The sequence below is a fragment of the Ruditapes philippinarum genome, unplaced genomic scaffold (assembly GCF_026571515.1).
Source record: "Ruditapes philippinarum isolate M1 unplaced genomic scaffold, ASM2657151v2 ctg4331_1_1_1_1, whole genome shotgun sequence".
NCBI classification, from domain to species: domain Eukaryota; kingdom Metazoa; phylum Mollusca; class Bivalvia; order Venerida; family Veneridae; genus Ruditapes; species Ruditapes philippinarum.
In genome coordinates, this window is record NW_026866334.1 from 16,801 (window position 1) to 43,212 (window position 26,412).

At 29.6% G+C, this 26,412-nt stretch overlaps 1 protein-coding gene across 3 annotated transcripts in view; it reads left to right on the plus strand.

Annotated features, from left to right (window-relative positions):
- The window catches only part of LOC132732192 (uncharacterized), a 47,350-nt gene that overhangs the window by 15,904 nt on the left and 5,034 nt on the right, over positions 1-26,412 (plus strand). For all 3 annotated transcript variants that reach the window (XM_060718577.1, XM_060718576.1, XM_060718579.1), the window contains exon 2: positions 5,916-6,446. In XM_060718577.1, coding sequence (XP_060574560.1) covers positions 6,398-6,446 — 49 coding nt within the window. In that variant the 5' untranslated portion in view covers positions 5,916-6,397. The remainder of the gene's footprint in view (positions 1-5,915; positions 6,447-26,412) is intronic.

Consider the following 26,412-nt stretch of genomic DNA (forward strand, 5'->3'; position numbering starts at 1 on the left):
ATGTGTTACAGGAATTGTAAAAAAGACTGAGACATCATTAAAAGCTCCTGATAAAGTCATATGTCATAAATATGGTCGAAACGTTGGTATATTTGTTTGTTTGTTGTGTTTGTTAGTGTGTTTGTTTTTCCTGTTTTTCTTTATTTCAGTTTTTATTCAAAAGTGTACTTTATTCTGTGTTAAGTCACATACCCTTGTGAGAAGTACATGTACCATTTTCTTACCTCTATTATTTATTATTAAAATATCTTATAAAATATGGCATTAGAATTTCACTGTATTACTGACTTCAACACGCTTAAAACAAGATCATTTAATCCACGACAATGAAATATGTAAGGAGCATAACTTGCCATTACATATTCAAAATGAACTTAAGACGGGGTTTCCTTTATTGTGAATTTAACGGTATATCAAATTATACAAAGACGATAAAGCGGCATGTATGTGTTATTTCTTGAACATAAACATAGAAATTGTTCCAACTATATCTTCCCAAACCTTATTAATTTTGAGAATTGGATGTGTCGTAACACATTAGGGTAATCTATGGCAGCACCAGAAACGCTCTATGAAAGAATCTATAGCTGGCATCGGCTTGAGGAAAGTAATAAACTTGTCTGTATATGGTTATTGACAGTTTACGTTGTCAGTTTTGATGGCAAAATAATTAAGAATATCGAAAGAAAATGACAAGAAAACGAGACTAGTATTGATTCTACGAGTTTGCTGTTGTATAAATATAACACAACAGATATCAAGTGGCCATATATAATAAGGTAACTTCTCTTTTTAACAAAATAAATCGTCTTTGAATTCTAAAGGTACTGCTGTATAATATTAGAATTTTAATTAAAGATGGAATTTTCCTGAAGTTTAGTTATTTATATCGTACGATCTAAATCTAAATATGATACTCGCATAAATATTTAAACCTTCTTGATGATCATAGTAAAATAATAAATTGTAATTCAAGCTAAAACGTTTATTAATTACAGATCTTTTAGATGAAATAAGAGATATATGATCCCCAAGTGCACCGAGTCACATAATAGCCGGATTTAGGGGTTGTGAACGGTAACTTGCATATTCCAGTATCGTCCATGAAACAAAGACTACATTTAAAACATTTAAAATTTGGTTGTTTTTTGGCGTTATTTAAAAAAAAACAAAAACATGAACTTATTTTGGAAGAATCACATTTCTTAAAAGTTTGACGCCTTTTCATATCACATTTCAACTACGGAGTGAGAATTGAAACAAAATGCTTTGAACTTGATATAGTTTAATTTTACTTTTTTGCATTATCATTTTTGTTCTAGAACAGATAATTATTTCTTTGAAACATAACAGCTCCCGAAAGTACCTAGAAAAATCCATTTTCAAAAATGTTTTCTGGAAAATAATGATTATAATTAAGAATTGTGTGGAAGCATGGAGTGTCAATAACATTTCCGACTAAAAAACTGTAAACCAGCACTGTTCGTCCTATAATCTTGACATGAATGGATTCTTGAAACGTAATGTATCAGTGTTATTAAAATTGAAAATTTCCTCTACGTGACGGATCCATTGATTTATAACAGTATAATTAATAATCAGGAATATGAATAGATAGTGGGTAAAAATTCCAAATTTCAGGCATATAGACAAAGTCATAATAGTGGCATACAATTTTGTGTGTTGTTTGCTTGTGGTTTAATGGGTTTGATTTATTTATTTATTGTTTCCATTTGCTCTTCTTTAATTAATTTATTTTTTTGTTTTGGTCTGTTTACGGAAATTGTAAAAGGGTGGTTGGTTACAAAATTATGATAATTCAAACAAAAAGTTGTGAAATACTATACGTTAACATTTAGTACCTGCATTGGTTCATAATGGAAGGCCTGTGTTACCATAAACATTATGTTGATAATATTAGCATTATTTATAAGCATTATTTATAATAATATTACCAAATTTAACATTTCATGTGAATAAAGGGAGGTAATAATAAAATTTATTTTCTATAACGTTTAAGTCAAATTTTACAATAAGAAATGAATGCTTATATTTTAATGATTACATATAATATGCACAAATATTTGCAGTACATATTTTGCATATTCTTCGACGTTTGAAAATTGTTTTATTTGCATAATTATGTACATATATATAATTTCACTTAGTGTGGTTTACCACTTTGATCACAACATACACTATCTTTTATTAATTCTTCTCGAACAAACTATTACTTTTATCATACAGATGTTCATATTTAACAACTTAGAACAGGGTCACAATTTTTGTTCAATTATAGATAGTTTATAAGAAACCAAAATGATACATTTTCTTTCCTTTCTGTCTGCAATATTTTGAAAGACTTATGGAAAAATATACACATTGTAGACCAGCCGACTTTAATACCAGTCATCATTATAAGTTTAGAGGTGGGTGACACTTTACACTGCACCATGATACGTCCTGGTTTTTTATAACTTTTATGTGTTTTATGAAAATTGCAACTGTACTTGTTAAATAACCATAGCTTCTAGCGAATAAATAAAACGTACACTCGTTGTTCTCTTCCCACAAGGTCATCTAAATAAGACAAGGACAATTCTCCGTCAGATAGCATTTGAATCATTGCCCAGCTGTTGGTCAATAAAAGTTACCTATTCTTGGTCTGTTGTCACTTGCAAGTTCAGTCTGTCAAGGATTGGCTGATTTTTATTGTCCCGGAATACCTTTAAACGATCAAGAAGCAAATAACATGAAACGGTGCTTGACAGTTTAAGTGAACTGTTGGAGCATGCTTTGCTTCTGGCTTGTGTCACTGTAGAAAAAGGTGGGTACAGAGTACAGACTTCGTAAATTGTTATGTTAGTTCACTGAGCGAAACAATTCTTTACACAGTTATTGCTCTCATGATGTTAGATATGATCTCGACCCTTTTATTTTCTTTATCTAAAACATCAAAAGCGTTGAGCTGGAATTGACGACCTGAAGCTACACGCGTTTTGCATTAAGCAATTGAAAAAAATGACGTGAGACCATTTACGTTTCGGTTTATGGTATCCGAACGATAAGATCAAATTTATTTAATCAAATTCCGCTTACGAGAAAAATTCCCTAGAATTCGAAAAAAATTACTACATTACTATGCATCGGAAACCATTTTGAATAATGCAGCAAACTTTAAACAGTATCAAATCTTGCTTCGATTTGCTTTTTATATAATATTTCGAAACTGTTTGGTTGAAAAACATAACGTACAAGGAAATGATATCGTACTTGATTTCCCTTGTTTATCGTTTTCTTTTGTTAGATCCAAATGTATACCCCGTGTCAATGTTTCATGCAAAAGCATTCCGATTCACAAAAATTAAATCATCAATTTAATTACGGTGATATGCATACGGGTTCAAAAGACATTAATCATTTGCATAGGCCATTATTGAATTGATATTTGTAAGTGCTTTTACACATCATACTTTAGTGCTCTTCCGAGATAGTAAATGAAGAGGGGGGGGGGGGGAAACATAAATTGAAACAAAAAAGGGCACTGCAATATGTCATCTAAAAAAACGGAAGATAAAACAAGTCAGAGTTTAAAGTTTTCAGTTAAATGCATGTATTCGCTAGTTTGCTTTTATGAGACTTTTGAGAACAGGAATAATCCATTGAATTCTGTGGCATTTTTGTTGGTGTTGTGTCGATACAACGGAAGCAATCTTGTTTAATAACAATAATAACGTATTAGGACCTCACAATATCAAGTCTATTAAGAATATAATCACCTGGCTTGCCTTTGGGAGTCCAATAATTACATTGATCGAACTCCCGAGAGTGTATTTCATTTCTTGTTTTTTCAATATGTGTCATTATTACAGTGCTTTATTCATGAACAAATTACGGAATATGACATGGTTCTGATGAGTGCATGCCCTTATCAAAAAGTCAATACGAGCAAGTAAGAATTCTCATAATAATTTGCAATACTTTTAGCACTTTTAACAAGTGTTTATTAATTTACGTGGAATAAACTTGGGTTTTCCTACCATACTATAAGACAAAGTGCTAAATAAAAATATTATTTTCGTAATTTCTATCCGAAATATAATAAATATATAATATGCAAAAAAAAAAGAATCAAACACCAGCTGTGGTAACAGACTGGAATATCTAGCTCTCAGGCAACTGTTTAGCGGAAGCTCGACAGAGCCTCGTCACGGCCGGAAACAGTTCCCCTCGAGCAAGATACTCCAGTCTGTTTCTGCAGTCGGTGTAAGATCCTTATAGTTTAAACCGCCATAAATTAAATAGGAAGAAGTCAATACCTGTTTTAGAATATTTTTGTCATTAGTTAAGCCCGGAAATTGATTTTTTTAAACTTTTTCTTCAAACCAGATTTATTCATTTAACCTTCAAAAAATACAAGTATTAGTTACAGATCATTTTCAAAATGACAATAACCGTACAATTATTTAATGTGTTATATCCGTGGACTTAAATTGAATTAATATCGTGCAGATAAAAATCAAGCGTTTTAGCTAAGCATACTTATATTCTACGTTAACATGAAAATATCTGTATAAATTAATATGAGAGTTGTTTGCAGCTCCAGTTATCAAAAGGAAATATGACATTCTTGTTTATAAATTTGTTAAAACTTTAAAATAAATTAAATGGCAATAGAGCTTTGAAGATAATAACGACATTAAACATTATTTTAGGAAATTTATCTTCTAGACATTTGCAAAACGAAATGTGATCAATTCATTGTTTAAGGAGGTCTGAAATATTTACTGCTTGACAGAGTAATTGTCCAACTCCTTTATATCTTGTCAAAATTGTATAATCATAAAAGCTTTCGCTAAAATAACACAAGCATTACGTGCTATGTAGGCCCTGATAAATGTCAGTTACCCATTTGAAAAATTGCAAAAGTCAGTATTTTTTCTCTCGGATGGCTGGGTCGTTGTCTGATAGATATCCATATATCAGCATATTTATTTGATATTAAAATAGGAAACAGTTATGGCGGAGAGAAATATTGCAAAAAAAAAAAAAACAACCATGAACGTTAGCATGAATATTTTATGTCCGTCCATTTAACGTTCGTTTTGGGAAAACTGTATTGACAGAACACTGCAAAATCATTTGCCGATAAAATGTTACGGTCGCTTAAGGACGGTGTTTGCCACACTTTTGCCAGATAAAATACAATTATTCTTCTCCCGTTTACATCTTTTACATCTGTACATTTAGTTTTTATCAGTGATGAAAAACATTAATGAAAAATCAATTGGAATGTGAAAATGTTTTCTGTATTTTTCAACCCGAATACGAATTCGTTTTTTTTTTTCGCGCTGATGTTTTCGATAGAACATTTTTTACAGACATTATAATAGACGTTTCTCGAATATATTATGAAAATATATGCTAATCCTAAAGTATTATAATACTAAATGTTTTAATATGATATTCAGATATTTAAAAAAATCATTTAATTTCTGCATTTTTTAATGTGTTGAGAGTATTACAAAGAAATGGAATGCGCTGGAACGTCCTGGCGGTTTAGAGGTGTAACATTTTTATTGGAAAACTGAACGGCAATAAATTTTATCGTGAATTGAATTAAGTATTTTATCCGTCGCAGCGTCCCCGCATCTCCCAAATGTCGTTGATTCAACAACAAGAAATAACTTGCGCATATTTTGATGAATTGTACGCCTTTTTGTTTCCGGCCGTTCCTGTTCATTGTACTGATTACTTATCAAATATTTATTTCTTAATCTTTGATGTCCGATACTAAAACGGCACTGTGAATGAAAATCCATCGCATGTAGTGAGCCGTTTGAACAAGTTTACAGTCGCTGAAGTATTATCTATATTCAGTGATCTGTAGTTAATGTAGCTTTCGATACTTTCAGGTGGATGCCAGAGAAGAGAGGCGTGTGATAGCCGATTGGAATAGTTCAGTTAGTCATTCACTAGAGCCTGTAGAGTAAAATACAACTTTGGATAAAAAAACAAAAACGACGTCACAGACAAAGTGGTTTGAAGTGATAACACTTGTGCTTTTGGAAATAAGTAAATTATTATGTAAAATTTGTTCAAAATATAAAAAAAAATCTACGCAAGGCGATCTTTAACAAATAAATGATGGAATTATGTGAAACTGGTATTAATATTTGATACAATTAAAGAGGGAACTTAGAATAAAGAAGTAGTTCGAAAATGAAAACAGGAAAGAAAGTTCTCTGAACAAGCGTGTATGGGGGAAATAATTAAGAATAAACAAAATGAATGAGAGAGAAACTATGGAATATTTCTTTTAATATATTAATTTGATCGATTACAAAAAAAAGAAATAAAGTATTATGAATGTGATACCAAACAACGAACTACAATCATGGATTTTATAATGTATTTGGTGTTTATTCTGCTATCATTGGATCAAGGTAAGTTTGCATCTTTTGTTTTTGATTATCAGTCCTCGAAACACTGAATTACAAATGTTTCTTACTTTATGCTGTTTAATTTTTTGTCCCTTTTTTCTCTTTTGTAAGTACATTTATCTTTTTCTAATTTGTTTGTTACATGTTGTGTCATTTGTTAAGTATGCCATACAAAAACAACATTTATTATATAAAACAGAACTGCATTTATAGCATCTATTTTTTTCTGAAATACATTTTTAAACACAAAAACATTTCTTTAAATTAACTCAGATATACAATTTTTGGGTTTATATAAAAATATGTTTAATTTTATCTTAATTTTTTCATTGATTTCATAGATTTACGACAGAAAATACTGAGCAAATGTTGATTGTGTCCTTCAATAAATGTCTAATGTTCATAGAATATCCAAGAAAGAAAAAAATGTTATATAAATAAAAGTACTGAACTTTAATTATAATAATATATTTGCTGTTAAATATATATAAAAAAAAACATTTCAGCTATATAAATCGAACGAAGGAGAAAAGGTTGTTTAAGTGTATGAACACGATTTAATTTAAAATGAATAATCTTAACACTATTATTTATATGTGATATTTCTATATTGATATAAACTGTATTAATAACTACACAATGGACTGTTCGTGCATCACATCATTCTAACAAACCCGTTGTTAGCCAGACTTACTGCTTTAATGACATTTAGACTGTATGTGATATGCGAGAGGTCTAACAGTTATTATAATAATATATTTATGTTAAATTCATAATAACTTTTTTATATGATCACAACTTACGATCAATTGAAGAAATGTTACCAATACATTAATCGAGTTTTAATGATAATTAATAATTATAAATATTTTTAATAATAGATAAACAGAAAAAATGTTGAAAACTATAGGCATACTTTTGAAAATATCTTCTTCGTGATTCAAGTAAAATTGTAATTGAAAAGTACGACTGAGGAATAAGCAGTCTATAAATATAAAATGTATCTATTTACCGGTAAGCCAACTGTCTTCGTGCTTATCAGAATTTATCAGGAAAACGAAAAATATCTTATTTCAAAATTATATAAAATGAGCCTGTCTACATTTATTATAACTGAAAATTAAAATCTCTCTGCTTTGTATCACGTACATAAAAGACGGCTCTTATCTTTAAACCATATTTTATAATGTCAGACGTCTTTCTGCATCTTGTCAATAAGATTTATTTATTGAAATACGATATTGTAAGAAAAACATAATACATTAAAAAAAACGCTGAAAAAATTGATAAAATTTCTTTACCAAAAAAAAATCTCCAGAAATTAGAACGATTTTAAATGCGTTGGTAAAAGAAAAGCAACACCATTCTGCTTACAAATTGTGTGTTTAATCATTGGAGATCACATAAACATTGGACAGTTTTTGTTGTTAAATAATTATTATTTAAATCTTCATACTAGATGAACAAGTGTAAACTATCCAAAATGATATAAAATAATATTGAAATGGCAATGTGAAAACAATCCTCACATTCTTGTTCAGTTGGGCGTAGCCACTTTTACAGTAAATAATTTTTATCGGACACAATGAAATCAAATCGATGATTGATGGCTAAAAACTTAAATTGCATCATGGGTTACTTGAATCTTTTACTGATAACGCACCAGGTTTCTCAGTGACCGAAAAAGAACGGACCATTATTAATCCTAGATTACATCATACCGCGAGAGTGTATTTTTACATTCACGTAGGTTCTTGGCCGCATGATTTATGCGACATACTCGAGGCTTATGTGTAGAATTAAATATGAAAAATGGCCATCTTTGGCCTTCTGGGAGAATGCAGAGTTAAAATGGCCAGTGAGATTCCTACTTTTTCTGTTCATCTCTTTGATTTCTGAATACCAACAGCATCAGGTTAAATTAATTCTAATAATACGTACATCACGAAAAAGACATTCATTTGTAGCATGGTATATAAAAAGGAAATATCTCGTTAATTTCTTTATAGTAAATGAAAATTAATTTTAAAATCGTCTCTATAGCAACCGATACTTATTTTGATGAATGTTTCAATACTTTTTTTGTTCTTCATCCGCTTCATCCGTGGCTGTTTATTTATATCTACTCTTGTCCATGTTGACGTATGCCTTCTGATGAATAACTCTTCTTCAAAAACTATTACAGCTAAAGAAATATACTCAAACGTTTAATAAGCAAAGTCTAAGTATCACTCGCACGTTTAATGTAAATTATGAAACTCCTACGCATTTACGCCGTTACTTACGGATTACGGTCCGTTCATACTGATATGATAAACATATACATTGTATTTTTGTATCACGCAGCTTCTAGCGGATAAAAGGCTATATGTTCTTCAGCATGATAACAAAAATACGTTTTACTCCAAGTTATTGATTAATGACAAATTCTGCATATTATAATATGCGTAATATCATTTCGGTGGATATTAAGTGTCTATGAATCGAATAAATCTATTTATTTGTACATTGACATATTCTCCTTTTTGCAAATGAAAAACATTTCATAATGTGTATTTGGAAACGCCTTGCTGCGTAATATGATTGACCCATTTAACAAGTCGATTTAATCGCGTGTATTTTGATAACAAATACAGCGTCAGATTACACTATGGACATCTTATATAAATAATTTTATCATCTAAAAGACATAATTATAAAATAATTAAAGACATAACTGATGATTTAGGAAGAAGTATCAGATTAGGCTCCTCGAGACAAATACGAAGGCAAAATTATGAAAAATTATCTCTCCAGAATATAATCTGATTCCACTGTGCAAAGAGTATATATTTTGTCAGGGTGATTCAAGACTTTAAGTGCAGTCATATTATCTACAGGTACCGTGTCATTAACCCAGTGAATAACAATAAAAAACTATGTTGTATTATTTATTTAATGAATACATTTTATTAGTAAAACTGAGTGCTTAAATTGATGCCTCGTTGCTGAGTTTTTATGAATATTTTATTCTTATATTATAAAAGTAAGTTCAAAGTGGGTGCAATGACGTATTGACTAGGTATTATATTAATGTATTCTGTTGATATTTGTAATCATTCCGCATTTTATTTAAATTCATTACAATTTAAATTTTATCTAATATATGGTATTTAACCGGGGTGTATGAAATATTTAATTTTTAATAATCTTTACCCAAATAAATTTGCAAATTGTTAATAATAAAAACAATAATTATTGTAAAAAACTGAATAATATGTCATCGTTAACATAGCGGTGTCCTGTGAGAATACCACGTCAAATCTAATCAAAACAAAAAAGAAAATTAAAAATTGATAAAAAACAAATATATTTCTTTTGATGTGTAAGTTGACGTGTGATCATGTCATATTTATTTAACAATTGTATTATGATAGATTGCTATAAAATGTAAAATTGTATACATAATTACTGTATGATATTCATGTGCAGTCAAGTGTATTTTTTTTGTTTGAGCAAAACTTGTTCTCAGTCACTTTTCAGATTTTGTTGTTGTTGTTTTTGTTTTTGTTTAAATAATCATAGATCTTCGATGCATATTTTTAAACAAAATTATTGCATCATCTTTTAAGGGCTCATCAGCTCAGCACTTTTTTCTAATTTACACAACAGGTTATAATTAAGTCACTGTGCAAACGTATTTCTTTTATGTTAATATACCATTCATGAAAAAAAATTCAGATGAGCTTTATAGCTTCATTTCAATTTCTTGAGAAGTTTGGAAAATATTGCAAGCTTGAAATACTTGGGATTGTAATATGAGCTTATTTACCTGCACACCATTCACATAACCTGTTCATGGCTTTAAAAGATTTACGTTATTTTGTATCTTAAAAACCTACTCAATATTTTTTGTATCTTAAAAACCTACTCAATAGACTGTTAATAAGTGTGATTGTTTTACATAATACAAAAACACCCAAAACAACCCCCACAAAAACAACCACAAAATAAAAACAACAAACAAACAACAATGACATCTAAAAAAATGGCAAGATCTTTAAAATATAACATTATATTTTCTCGCTTACTCGACAGGAAGGAATAAGGAAATCATGCGCAGATGTACAATGTAATTTACATATAAAAACGCAACTTATGTGAGGAAGCAGATGCAGGCCTATTGCTAATTTCATTACCAGACTCGTATTGTAATAGACCAAGTCTGTCAATTGTCACTTACCTTGTTATTAAACCTTGGCTTTCAGACATTTGATATTGTTATTTAACAACTCTTGTGTGCCGTCAAGCAGTTCTTTGTCCGGTTACCCTAGAGAAATCGTTAATAATTCAGGTTTCTGCAGTCTGGACAAGAATAACGTACAAGAAAACATAATCAAAGTTAGATTGATTGTTTGATTGAGAATTAAATTTATAGCAGTAAGTATTGGGGAAAATGAGAATTCGATAAATGCTTCAAAATCTCTTTAACGGCCTTAATGAATTAAGGTCCCCTTTATCTGCCTAAATAAGTCAATGTGGCCCCATTACTACATTAATTTGTCAAGGTCGTCCTTTATCGAGTGGAAATTCATGTATCTAAAAAGAGAAACACTTTCAGACAAAACTAGAAGGAGGATAATTGAGAATGAAAATAATAAAAGATAAATAAATTGAAAAGTCAAAACAGCATGCTAGTAATATATAAACCATTTTTTTGAAGTTCTTTAAGGATTCTGCAGTACGTGTTGTTGTTAAAAACCCTCACTAAGCCTAAAATGCAATCATTTTTATTTTTCAAAAGCGTTGTGCATGTATTTTAGTGTACTGTTACATTTCCATATAGTATTTATAATAATCATGATAAAATTTATGATAAAAAATAATAAAGTACGCCTTGGTCATTTACCTTAGTCACCTTTGTTTCTCTTTACACTTTGTACAGTTTCATTAAATGCATATGTCCCCTTTCTACAGACACAGATTCATTTCCAAAAACTAATATGCCTCTAATTTAGCTGTGTTTTTAATTCTTTTCGTTCATGATTAATTGCAGACAATGAGATCAGTAACGAATTGCCAAAGTAAAATAATAAACGGTACTTTGTTAGGCAAACAGCTTGTAGAATTGCTTGGAAAATAACTCTGATGTATTTGACAAAATGAATAAAAAGTAATTGTAAAGGTGTAAGAGCTTATTAGAAACCCTTTTCAAAGAAACTATTGTATATATTTTGTAGTGTATCTCTCAAGATTTGGCTTATATCATGTCAATAGCTAGGTAAATATTCAATTTCTTCTGTGAATTGTCGTTGGTTGTTGAGCGTTGTTTGTTTTGTTTAAAAATGGCCCATTCACAATAAGGAGTTTACATATCTCTAAAATACTTTCAATTTTTGATGTTTCTAAAATACATTTCTAAATTTAACAAAAAACATGTGTTTTATAGAAGGCATAAAAGTGACAATTTCATATTCACTGTGGATAAACGAAATCAATATACCAGGTCTTGCAAGCTTTTGCAATTAAATGTGCAGTACCCTGCCTTGCGATTACCAGAACCTGCATCTTAAGGTCATTACAATTTCCCATCAAGTTGTCCTTATATTGTTCCAACCAGGAGACAGCTCGTCCATACACTCTGAATTATGCAAAATGTGTCTACTGATCCAGGAATGCCTTCCTGAAAATTCATTGTTTCTTTCTGTGCATAGCTTATCATTTAAACTTTTTTTAAAGTTAAAGATCATTACAAAATGACGAATTCAATAATTCGCTACACCAACTTACGCAGCACCAACTTACGCTAAAAAAGCTCACAATCTTAGGGCCAATAAACCGAAAATTATTTCTTTAAATTATTTTGATAAGTTTCATAAGTTATCTTGACGGGGTATTGTTACTTCATTGCTGTGTTTGTATGAATATTTTATTATTCAATATACGTTTGTTTGACACCTGTGTATCCCCCAGAGGTCTGTATATAATGCATGTACATTATAATTAAAGACTGTTTTAAATTATATGTTGACATGAAATTCTTTAATGTATGAAAATAAATAATAAATTTTACTTTTATTATTTAAATCAAGAATTATTTATGATTTTAAGTTAAACATTTTGTTTCGAATTGTACGCATTTAACCGAGGATATCGGTTCAATTATAATAATGCAATTGCAAATTTTATACTTCGTTGACGTTGTTAAAATGTATAATATGTTACTTATTAAATAAGTAATTTTCTATGAGTTATTGTCATGAAATGCATAACTGTGTTTCAAAGAATTATTTTATTGAACCACGAGTTATAGTTATTTCTAAACCAAACGGGTTCATTGGATGCAATGAAGTTTACTTAGGAATGCGTAGGAATATTTACAAACTAGCTTTAACACTTAATACATTTTACTTCATGCTGATGTATCAAAAATTTTGTATCTTTAAGTAATATATTTTTTGCGAAACCCTCTAATATCAAACAGTTCGAAAAACACTGCTTGTGAGGACATTTTGTAATAACCTGCAATTGACAAAGCTTCCTACTGTATGGACAAGTAGATTAATGCGTTTAGATATGAAAAGGTCTATTCCTTGACTTAAGAAACAACCAATTAAAGTCATTTTCATATGTTCTTGCTTTTTTGAGGCAAAATAAAGGAGATAATTATCAGTTTATACGATAGAATGTAATTTTCCTATCCAAAATTAAGCAGATGCAGACTTATTACCAATGTTATGACAAAACTCATGCGGTTATAGACCAAGTCTATCAATAATCGCTTACGTCATTATTAAACCCTAGCCTTCAGACACATTTTATTGTGCTTTAACAACATGTGTGTGCCTTTAAGAAGTTCTTTGTCCGGTTATTATAGAGAACCCATTAATAATTCAGGTTTTTATAGTCTGGACACGAAAAAATATATACTAAATAGACTATTGAGTTAGATCGCTAGATTGTGAAGAAAAAGCAATCACAGAAGTGACCTAGGGTTAAGAAACAGATCGGTAACTGATACAAATTATTTTATAACATTTACTGTGAGCAGTATCTCATTGTCTATGTCTAGATGCGTAGACATTCTAAAAACGTAAGGGAAGGGGGCAGGGGACATATCCGAATAATGGCCCCGGTCAATGTTTTCTTTTTAATAACTCAGACATTGTGTTTTGAAGGTACTGGAAACTTTTGATATTTCTCTGTCATTATAATTCTTTCTTGTTTGTGTGTAGGAAATGAAAACTTTATTTTTTATTTTTACCCGAAACTAAGCATTCTGGTAGTTTTGTATGTATTTGTGGCTCTCCGAATAGAGGTGAAAATGTTAGAAATCAAGCTCTGACAGTTAGCGCCAAACAAGTAAGAAAATAATTTTGATAAATTTTTTGTGACAAATCTAGAAGGATAAATCAACAGAACCGCACGGTTTATTGGTTTTGGTCAATTTTTGAAAAAAATTGCAAACAAGAAATATATGAAAATAATTGAATATTGTGTTTCTCTGCCAAAAACACTGACTAATACAAAATTGTTCATTTTTGGCCCCCTGCTCCCTTATATGAAATAACGAAAGATGAAGTAACCATACCGGACGAAGCTAACAGTACAGTCTATGATTTAATTTGTTTGCAGTCTTGAAATACTTACAGGATAAAATCCATGGACCTCCACAATTATTTACTTCTTATATTCATGACCTTCTGTGAAAATTGAGAGTTTCTTTAATATTCCAGTAGAATTTGATAACATAAAAGAAACACAAATGTTTACTAAAGGAGAATTGTAAGTCCATTCAGGAACACCTTTTTTTTAAATTTGCATAACTATGTTTTTGATATATTTTTATCTTATTTATAGAACTTATTTATATTGTGTTAAACATCCATAAAAAAGAAAAAAACAAAAAATGAAAGGACCAATAAACAAATTAACATACGTACAGACAAACAACCAATAAACATATCTTTTTTAAGACTTGTTGATATAAATGATCTTTAAATCTCTTATCATAATGTCGTTGTAAAATATCTATTTTTATGTATTTCTTCTCTGTATTTTCTGTATAAAATGTAAAGAAATTTAAACCCAATTTGAGGATTTTTAGTTGATAGCCTTTATATGGCGTCTCGAATTGTGAACTCGTCTAAATGTATTATTGTTTTGAACGGAACAATTATCATTTTCTATAATATAATGTCTTACATTTGGTTGCCAATATGTAATGAACTGAAATAATCTTTTATACGCATTATCACTGTCACTGATTAATGTGTTATCAGTTTTGAAAACAAATAACAGCCTGATAACCATTGAACGATTTAAAAGCTTATAAATCCATCAAGCCATAAACACTTTTGTAGAACTGAAAACGATGCAATTATTAAGACAGTTTTGCAAAACAAAGTGCCAATTATACTTTAAAAAGACTCTCATTTAAGTAATTCCACTGAGGTTCAAAAGCCTAAAAATAAAAGCGTAAAATTATCATTCCTTCAAAAGAAATAAATGCAAAACTAATTTAGAAACATACTCAGAAATAAATTGAAAATCGTATTTTTGTTCTATTCTCAGCACTCGAGTATAAAGCTTTGTTACGATTTTCAATTAAGCTTTTTTCATAATTAGATTAATTATATTGGGGAATCGAAGTAAGTAAATAAAATGATCTGTCATTTTGCACGTAGCTATTGATCTCGACCTACATTTATGTCGAAAAAAAGTCCCGCCATGTCAAAATAATCAGTGGAGTTCCTACAATAGGTTAAATGAAAGAAAATAAAAAAAGCGGGTATATCTGAAAGGATGCATAAAGCATAAAACATTCGTTTGATCAAGGTGTTTAACTCGCTTTATTAGTCTGACTTGAAAATATGAATACTGCAGTATATAATTTGCGGATTGATAACGAAAAGTCATAACGCTATTAATTTTGTGTCTGGTTTTCTGAATCGTTTACATCCGTGCGCTTTGAGATATTTATCGATGTGAATTTATAATGATTTAAAATGACCAGTTGAAATTTTACTTTCATTCAGTTCATCAATGTGCATTTTATGGGAAGTTAAAAAATAACGTACAATACTAATTAAGACTGGTGTGAAAAGGCAATTTCTCCGTAATATTTTCTAATTATTTAAAAATGAAAATAAGTTGAAAGTCTCCTAAAGCAACCTGTCTTTAATGTGTTGAATATTTTCGAAAAAAAATATTATCGCTAAAATTAGATTAAGGGTTATTTATGCATAGTCTGCTTTAAATCATCATTTCAGTGAAAAGTAAGTGCCTATTATCTATTTATTTTTACATTGACAAAATTTAAAAGTAAAATATTTCATAAATTTCAATGCTAAAATATCTTAAAGCGTTTTGCCTTATATGTTTTACCCTATTTAGCATATTTTATTCGCGTTTATTGTAAACAGATGTATCTTTTTGCATACCGCATAGAAAATTAATGTCATTGTCATTTTTAAAAAGGTTTGAAAGATGTCTTAAGATTGTTAATTTATAATGTGATATAAGTTAAGGCTAACCGAAAGCAAAACAAGCAAAATTCTTACACTTTAATCGCGACTGAAAAATTGCTTACATGACATACTATCTGTTTCCATTGTACAAAGGTCAAGTAAAGTATTCAACCGGAAAGAACTATGCTGTTTTCTACAGTTACATGTTTTAGGATCTTTGTCATGAAAAAACCTACCTGTTACATAAAAAGCTATTTTATATTATCTATTGAGTGAATACTTTTTATAAGCAGACTGAGTGCGTAAATTGCTGCTTCGTTGCTGTTTTTGTATGAATATTTTATTCGTGCATAATTATAGTCCGATCGAAGAGGGTAAAATTGCGTATTGATTGGGTGTTAGATTAATGTAATAAGTTGCCAATTGCAATCATTCCGCATTTAATATATACTCCTTACAATTAAACCTTTATCTAACTTTATCGTGACGACTTGGGAATACATAACTACGATGTATAAATATTGAATCTCTAATAAACTTCACCACAATTAAATTTGCAAATTGCTAGTAATATATAATTTTTTTATATACAATATTGATAAATGGCAAAATCCTTAGAGAATACCACGTAAATAAAAATGATTTATACAACTTAAATTTACAAAATTCTAGTGACGTGTAAGCTTTTTCGATCATTTCATATTTATTGATGATTTCTATAATAATCAATTGCAAAATCGTTATTGTGCATTATCCTATGTTAAACGTAAACGGTCAAGTTTGTCTGTGTATTTCGTTTTTGCTCGAGCAAACCTCGAGCTTATTTTGATCATTTCATATTTATTGATGATTTATATAATAATAAATTGCAATAAAAATCACTATTGTGCATTCTTTATGTTAAACATACACGGTCCAGTTTGTCTGTGTATTTCGTTTTATGCTCGAGCAAACCTTGATCTATGTAATATTTCATATAATTACATGGAATTTAGATAATCTGTCATAATTGTGTTAACATTTTTGTGTGTGTGCTTTTTTTTGTGTTTGTTTTCAATGCAATATTTTGTGACTATTATCCCTTCGATATGAATTTAATGCATTTAATACAATTTGTCATAAATCCATACACCATAGATTTGCTATATCTTATACATCATACTTTTGTTATGTAATGCCATATAAGGAACATTATATGATCAAGTCAAGTACTTACAAAATCTACAAATCAACGACAAAACTTGTAAAGTAGTTTATGATAAACAAATTAATCTCAATAAATGTGTAGATGTGCAATGTAATTTACGATCATATTAAAACAAAACACATGCGGTTACAGACCAAGTCTATCAATAATCGCTTACATCATTATTAAACCCTAGGCTTCAGACACATTTTATTGTGCTTTAACAACATAAATGTGCCTTTAAGAAGTTCTTTGTCCGGTTATTATAGAAAACCCATTAATATTTCAGGTTTTTATAGTCTGGACACGATGAAATATATATAAATAGAATATCGGAGTTAGATTGTAAAATAACAATCACAGAAGTGATCTCGGGTAGGGAAACAGATCGGTTACGGATACAAATTATTTTATAACATTTACTGTGAGCAGTATTTAACGTGAGCAGTATCTTATTGTAATGATATGTCTAGATGCGTAGACATTCTGAAAAAATTTAGGTTATACAATTTTAGAGAAGGTGACAAAAAAGTAAACTTACCGGACGAAGCGAACAGTATAGTCTATTTTTTTATTTATTTGGATTCTTGAAATACCTACAGGATGTAATTTATGGGCCTCCACCCTTACTTTGTCCTGTGAATTTTGAAAGATGTTCCTTAAAAAGTTTCATGAGAATTGGATGACATATTTAATTTTAAAGACTTATATTTACTTTTGCAGAATTGTAAGAATACTTAGGAACATGTTCTTCAGCATTTGAAAACTATGTGTCGGATCTATATATTTTATTATAAATTTGATGCGTCAAAAACCTATTTATATTGTGTTAAACAGACATAAAAAAGAAAACAACAAAAAATGAAAAAAGAGCAATAAAAAAATTAGCATACGTACAAACAATCAATAAACAGTTCTTTTGAAACATGTTGATATGCATGATCTTTAAATCGCTAATCAACCCTTGATCTATGCAATATTTCATATAATTACATGGAATTTAGATAATCTGAAAGAATTGTATTAACATTTTTTTTTGTGTGTGTTTGTGTTTTTATTTTTTTTCTAAATGCAATATTTTCTGAATTATCCATTCGATATGCATGTTATGCATTTAATACAATGTGTCATAAATCGATACATCATAAATTTGCTATATCTTATACATCAAACTTTTGTTATGTAATGCCATATAAGGAACATCATATTATCAAGCCAGTTACTTACAAAATCTACGACAAAACGTGTAATGTAGTTTTATGATAAACAAATGAATCTCAATAGATACTAATTTTTCTTGATTATTAATTTTGCCGAACAAATACAAGCCTTTTTTCGTATTCCTGCGTTACCAAAAACAAAATATAGTAATTCTAGAAGATTTGTTTTAAAGATAACAGTAAACATATATAAATAAGATTTGATCTTCGCATACCTGAAACACTATAATAATCGTCTTTAATTTCCTTGTCCTTTTACATTCATAAAATATAAGAACCAAATCAAATTCTAGCATAAATCGCTTTTTTTGCAGATTTTAGAACCACCACATAGAAAAATATGAAATTTTAAATAATGAAACAAGCTACCTCTTTACCTAAGATAACATATTTGGAAATTACAACTTTAACATAGGTAACCAACATTGGCACGTTTTGATACATTTTCATATTTTCTGGGTTTACTCGACAAGACAGAAACAGAAATAAATGAGTAGATATGCAATGTAATTTACGATCATATTAAAACGTAACTTGTGTGAGGAGGCAGATGCTGGCCTATTGCTAATTTCATTACGAGACTCGTATGGTAATAGACCAAGTCTGTCAATTGTCACTTAACTTATTATTCAACTCTGGCTTTCAGACATTTTATATTGTTATTTAACAACTCTTGTGTGCCGTCAAGCAGTTCTTTGTCCGGTTACCCTAGAGAAATCGTTAATAATTCAGGTTTCTGCAGTCTGGACAAGAATACACTACGACAATACATAGAATTCACTACATATCAACGTTAGATAGATAGTTTGATAATAAGATGAATTTACAGCATATTACCGTATTAGCTAAAATGAACAATCGATAAATGCTACAAAACCTCTAATACTACCAAAATCAGTAAAGGTCGGTCTTTATCGGGTGTAAACTTTTCAAATCCATCTATAACTGAAATTAAAAGTAAAGAAAACAATATAATATTGAGAATAAAAATAGAACGATTTTAACAAAAAGGAAATTCAGCGTCCTGGGATATTTGTGCCACATCTAATGTCCTTTACATATTTAACAGTGCATAATAATTATACAGTCATGTAATATATCTAGCTACATTCTGACGTTGATATCTTAGGCTAACAAAATTTTTAAAACACGGTACTCTTTAGACCAATAACTTGTAGAATTATTTGAAGAAAAGAGAAACAAAAAGAATTCTGATATATTTGATAAAATGGTACTAAAAGATATTGTTGTGGTGCTAAAGATCCTATCTGTTGTAATTAAGGATGCAACAACACTAATAAAAGTTAAATTGTATGTATGTTCTTAAACTATTTCCAAACATCCAAAGAATAGTTTAAATATGTACTGCTGATGTCTATGCGCATTAAAAGTAATCATTTAAATATATGCATTCATTTCTTATTAAAAAAATTGGCTAAACCTTTATCGAAAGTAAATTTCGAATTACCTCCCTTTATTTAAATGACATGTAAATTGGGTAATATTTTTATAAATAATGCTTTTTTTGATCTTACAGTGTTTGTGGATCATTTTTATGATATGAAACCATAAAAAAATGTGGTACAGAATCTTTTAAGATTTCTAAGACCATTTTCAAAGGTACAGTTGTATTCATGTTTTTCTTCCTTTTTGCTTTGCAATTACCTTTATACCGTATTTGCGATTATAAAAATCTGCAATGTCGTGTCACTGATAATACCTTGCAGCCAATATTTTTCAATTCGTACTTTTCTTGCGATGAGCAGACGACGACTCGATCATTCACTGTAAATTATCAAACTATGTCTTTTAATCCAGAAACGCCCATTTGTTTCTTCTGCTCACAGCTTATCATTATAATCACGTTTGAAGCTGATTTGAAAAACGATAATTGCATCCTGTGTTAAAACCTCTGCCTACAGGACCATACGTCATGCAATCCTAGAATTATACAACTGAAAACTAAAATTATTAGTTCATTCAATCAAAATATTATGTTAGCAATCTTCTTTCGTGAATCATCAATGCTACTTCATTTCCAAGTTTGAATGAATATTTTAGATATAATGATACAAATTTGTTTGTCATGTATGCAGTCATTTATTGATCGCAGAGGTGATTAATCAGTTTATTATGTTTAAAGTTGCAATAGTTCTATATATAATGCATATCCAACATAAATACTCTGTTCGACATGAAATTCTTTATTATATAAAAAATGAATGAATTATCACTGCAATTTAATCGAAAGCTATTTATATATGATTTGAAAAAAAGTGAAGTGTGCATATTTAACCCAGGGGATTGCAATTGCTGTAATAACTCAGTCACTAAAAGTTGCAATTGTTCTATATATAATGCATATCCAACATAAATACTCTGTTCGACATGAAATTTTTTATTATATGAAATGAATGAATTATCACTGCAATTTAATCGAAAGCTATTTATATATGATTTGAAAAAAGTGAAGTGTGCATATTTGACCCCGGGGATTGCAATTGCTGTAATAACTCAGTCACTAATTTTATGCTTCCGTTAACATGTTTGCTATGTAATCCTACGATATTTAATTAAATTTAATTATGGATTTTCTATTATTCATTGTCATGAAATGCATTATTATGTTCTAGTATAATAACGGGTTATTCATGAAAACAAAACGGGTTCATATCAATACATTTTACGCTTACTGAACGTATAAAAAATATTTACAAACTGCATCTAATACTAGTTACATTTTCCTTTATTCTTTTTATAAACCAACTACAATAGAACACTGACATTATGGGTAGTTTAACTTTCACCTCATTTGACATTGCATCAATACAAATGATTTCATTTAGATGAAGATATGAAATGGTACTGGCATTGACTTTATACGTATAAATATCTAAACAACAAATTGAATTTATTTTAATATTTCCTCATTACTTCTTCGACAGAAGAAAGGGGATGATTATCAACTTATCTAGTGCAACGTAATTTACCTATCAAAACGATCACGCAGATGCAGACATATTGCCATTTTTATTACCATATTCATGCGGTTATAGACTAAGTCCATCAATAGTCACTTTCATTATAATTAAATCCCGGCCTTCAGACACTTTTGATTGTGCTTTAACAACATGTGTGTGTGCCTTTAAGAAGTTCTTTGTCCGGTTATAATTTTAGAGAACTCGTTAATAATTCAGATCCTATAGTCTGGACACGAATTGAATATTATTCTGAGTGGATTATAAAAGTTAGATTGTTAGGTTGTGAATGGATAGTAATCTTAGCAGTGACCTATGGAAAGGAAATATATTTGTAACGGGTACAATATTCTTATAACTGAGAACTGCATCTTGGTGGAACGCACATCTATAAATATTAAATCAAGGCGAAATACATCATTTTAGCTATGATTTGTATGATTTTTGTGTTCTTAAATTAACTAACAGTATGGCTTATGGACATCAATATTGTACTTGTTTTGTACATTGGTATTTATATTGTCATGAAGAGAGAGCGTTCGAACATGAGAAACGAAACACATCTAAACAAGCATATGACATTGTGTTAGGATGTTTGCTTTATCTGTCGAATGTGAAAAACAAGGTCTTGTATTTTTTATTGAAAAACATAATTATATTATAACATAAACAAGGTATTATTATAATAAAAAATATTTTTGAATCCTTATTTCATAGGGCAGTTTTGTATTGTTGAATGTTTATGAAGTTAACACTTTAACTTATTAACGGAAGTTTGGTAGCTTGCAATTTCAACTACCATCTATGAACAGGCTCAATCGAACCGAGTCTGCAACATACCTCTCCCATTATGAGCGTTCTTCGGGAATTACGTTTTTCTCTTTTCTATCAAGAACTTGTGATAAAAAAATATACTTTGTAACACCCAATGTTTCTGCAGTGCATAGTCATTTATTTGATATCATCATAACAATAAAGTAAAGTCAGACATTCAGTGTTTTACTTTTTTACACTGCAACATGAGTCAAACAAAGACACATTCACCTTCATCAAAACAAACTTTACAAGTTATTTATTTATTGAATATATTTTATTGGCAAACTGGGTGTCATAATGCTTTATTTAATTTGTATTAATATTTTATCCTTAAGTAAAATAATTGCTTTTCAACTTGGAACAGTGACTTATTGATTTATAGATCCATGATTTTTTATGATGTGTTCCTTTTTACAAACCGCAACCACTGTTCCATGTAAAATATATGTTTGGAACACTTAAAGAGTGTTATTAAATATGATTTTAAAGCCGTGAAATTTATAACTGTTTGTAAGAGAATTTCCTTTAATAAATGAACAGCGATTGTTTTCATAATGTTATATTAATCATATACTATGACTTATATATAATATATTGAAGCCGTCAAATATATCATGTGACCATGGCGGCATTCTCGATGATGTCGTACAAATAATGATGTATTAATCAATTATTCTACAAGTAAAATGGTTTCCTGCGGTGAACATTTTAATGATATTAAGATATTTCATTTAACTATTTTCAACATTATTGGGGGGGGGGGGAATAAATAAACGTTTGTATCAGGAATATAGTTGACAATAATCGATCAATATAGAAGAAGGTCTTTGGAAACGGGTGACCGGAGAAGGTCGAACATAAAACAATTATTTCTTTTTAAGAAAATGATATAATAGGCCTACCATTTTATGAATAATTCCGAGCAAAAAGTAAATAAAGTAAACACACAAGTTTACGCAGAAAATATCTCTATTTATGATGGCAGATGCCACTACGAATATTTTAATTTTGTCGATATTCAGTTTAAACAATTTATTGTTTGTAAAATTTGAGATAGATATTTAAGAAACATTGATAATTTTCAAACACATCATTCAAGTTTTTCCACCTTTTTCCACCTTAAACGGTAAAATAGTTATAGAAAATTAGAAATATCTCGTAATAATTTTTTGTTCTCGACTAGGTATAATTCTGACTAATTCCCTACATGTAAATCCGTAACGTACCGGCAAACGGTATTTAGCTGGGTTTTCGACAAGGTCAATTAACCAATCATATACGGTTTACAGATCACATGCTCCTCCATGTACCGAAAACAAGTCACGTGCTCCTCCATGCCTCAAAAGTTAAACGCGTACCAATACCCTGCGGTCTCCAGACCGCAGGGAATAATGTCGTTACGCGTTTACTCATGCGTAAAGTTTCCTAATGGCATTAGGACCTGCATTGTGATTGAGAGTGATAAAAAACCGGAAAATGTTAAATGTGTTAAACGCATTTCATTTTCTCTTAATATTTGTTCATCAATAAATTATCAGAAATACGTTTTTTCCCGTAGTTCAAAGGCCTGAGTTGCATATTATTTTATGACAGTGTATATTTCACAGTCACTTGTAAATCTGCTTAAGGCAGTTTACACGTAAGATATATGTAATTGTCTTGAGAAAGTTGTTGAAACTTATATCATCATAGGAATAGTTTTTTCTAGTGTAAATATATTTCTCATAAAATAATGAATGAAATTGATCTCACAAATCAACAAAAATAAAGATTGTATTATAATATCATATATAGTTCCGAAAAACCGGTTATTTTAATTATTAAAATAGGATGAAAACAAAAACTTGCACCTGTCCGCAAGAATAGCAGAACCATTGACAAATAAATAAACAACTTTATAAAGACCTTATTTTATTTAAGTTGCATGTACAAAACGCAAATGACGCACAAAAAAGGTGTTTTTAACTTAATAGCATACAAATGTAAATACACCTAAATAAATTACATGGTCAAAGCAGATGTTGACTTATTGCTATTTAACACAAAACCCGTCTGGTTTTTAAGTCTTTCAATTTTTACTCTGCTTATTGACTAATTCTAGCATTCCTCAATTCGTTATGGTTATTTAACGACACGTCTATGCCTTTTAGAGTTCTTTGTCCGGTTGTCTTAGGTAACTCGTTAATAATTCATTTTTATATGAGTACGGATTGAACAGTAGAATATAAAAGTAACGAAAGGTATAGATTGTGACTGAATGCGATTACATCATTGAACAAAAGAAATAAAATTTATCGACAATTGTACGTTCCCTGTGCATTGTTATATAATCGTCTAAATAGAGGGAAGGGGATAAAATGGCTAATTCATTTGCAATGTTTCTTAGGCGTATACAAAAAGTACACCGCACGCTAGTTTTAGTTTATCCTTTTTAGTAGAATTGAGCGTGTACGACTTTTACCATGTAATGTCAGTAATAACAACATTTAAAGACGAAACTTTCGAATATGGCGCTGAATGCTGCTAGCCAATACAGTTTTATTATCATAATTTGTTAAATTTTATGCTGTTTACTTGGTGTATTTTTGGATGTAGAATGAGTAAGTTCTGAAACTAGTTCACAGCTTGAGAATTCATAGTTGATTCGTCTTTAATGGTGTATCCAACTGAAAACTCATCTAAATGGAACCTTGTTTTGAACGGAACAATGTTCATTTACCATAAAGTTATGTCTTACATTTGGTTGTCAATGTGAAAAAAATCATCTTTTAAACCGTTACCGCATTTCTAAGTACCAAAGATTAATGTGCTTCCAATTGTAATAGGAATATTTGCAATTTTGCACCTTTCTGAAAACAAAACTAACTAAAAGTTTTAAATAAAAGCTAATAGATCCACCAAGTAATAAGCGACTTCAAACCGCGTTTTTGTTTGATTTACACATTGTGAACAATGCAAGTATGTAAAATAGTTTGCAAAACAAGTCGTGTTTATTCATTTTTCAATTAAATAATTAATATCAGATAAATTGATATATTTATTTAAAATATTATTTCATCAGGAAGACTATCACCGACTTCATTAGTCTGACTTGATGATACAGGGTGTTTCATAATATGTGATACACTTTTAATTAAATGTCTCGTTTATGTAAGAATGTCAGTATGTATACATCAGCAAAACTTCATTTGCGGATTGAAAACGAACAGACACACCGCACAAAATGTCTGGTTTTCTTAATCGTTTACATTCGATCGCTTTGAGACATTTATCAGTGTGAATCTATTATGTTACACTTGATTTATTCATAACATCAATGTACAAATCAATAACGCGACAGGCATATAACAACTGTGATATCAAAACTCTCTGACGGGATGCATGAAATAATTAATGCCATTTTGTTAGCAAGATCGAATTCGTTTTTACTAATTCTCTTGAAAATGTTAAATCTTTGAAACAGATGCACGATATGCTTGATATAACATTAAATATCATTTAATAAGTTTGTTCTTTACTTTGCCATTTTTCGTTTTAAATTTTAAAAACTGCCTACTTATGATGGTGAATGATGTTATAATAGTTTGTATTAAAAATTTGCAATTCATGTTGTAAGAATGAAAACGAAAATGAAAGCGATAATTAATAATGTAGTCATAGTCCTTCGGTTAAGTTGTATATGCCTGACGTAAACAACAAGTCACTGTATGTATTATGGCATTAAAGAACGCCGAATGCCTAAAAGTTGACTTAATGACATAGAAACCAGACACAGCCTGGCGATGCATGGTGAGGATATTTAAAGATTAATTGGTTGAATAATGAATGAGGTTATTTCATTAAAGCGTGATGGCTTTTCATGGATATACGCAGCATTAACTCATTAAGAGATAACGAACACTCAGCTTGTTGGACTTTGAAGTTTAATTAATCAAATGTAGGCTCCAATTGTATGTATTTCCAGCGAACTCGTTAGTATGTACAATATGACCTTTACATCGTGTTTTTCATTTCATTTGGCAAATATATGTATAATAATTGGATGAACAGGATATTTGTTTATAGCCTCACCCACTATTTATCATACATATTCTTTTATTTCCAGTGTGTGTTAGAAACAAATGCAACGAGTGATTAAATACAATGTTTTAGGTTTATGATTAAAATTTCGTATTTTTCTTTTATAACACTGTGTTTAAACAACCAAAGTATAAAGATTACAGAGCATTGATTTTTTTCTGGATAATTGTATTCATGACAATGAAATAAGTAATACATATCCAACTTTGTGGCTTCTCTGTTAAACAAAAGGAATCAAAA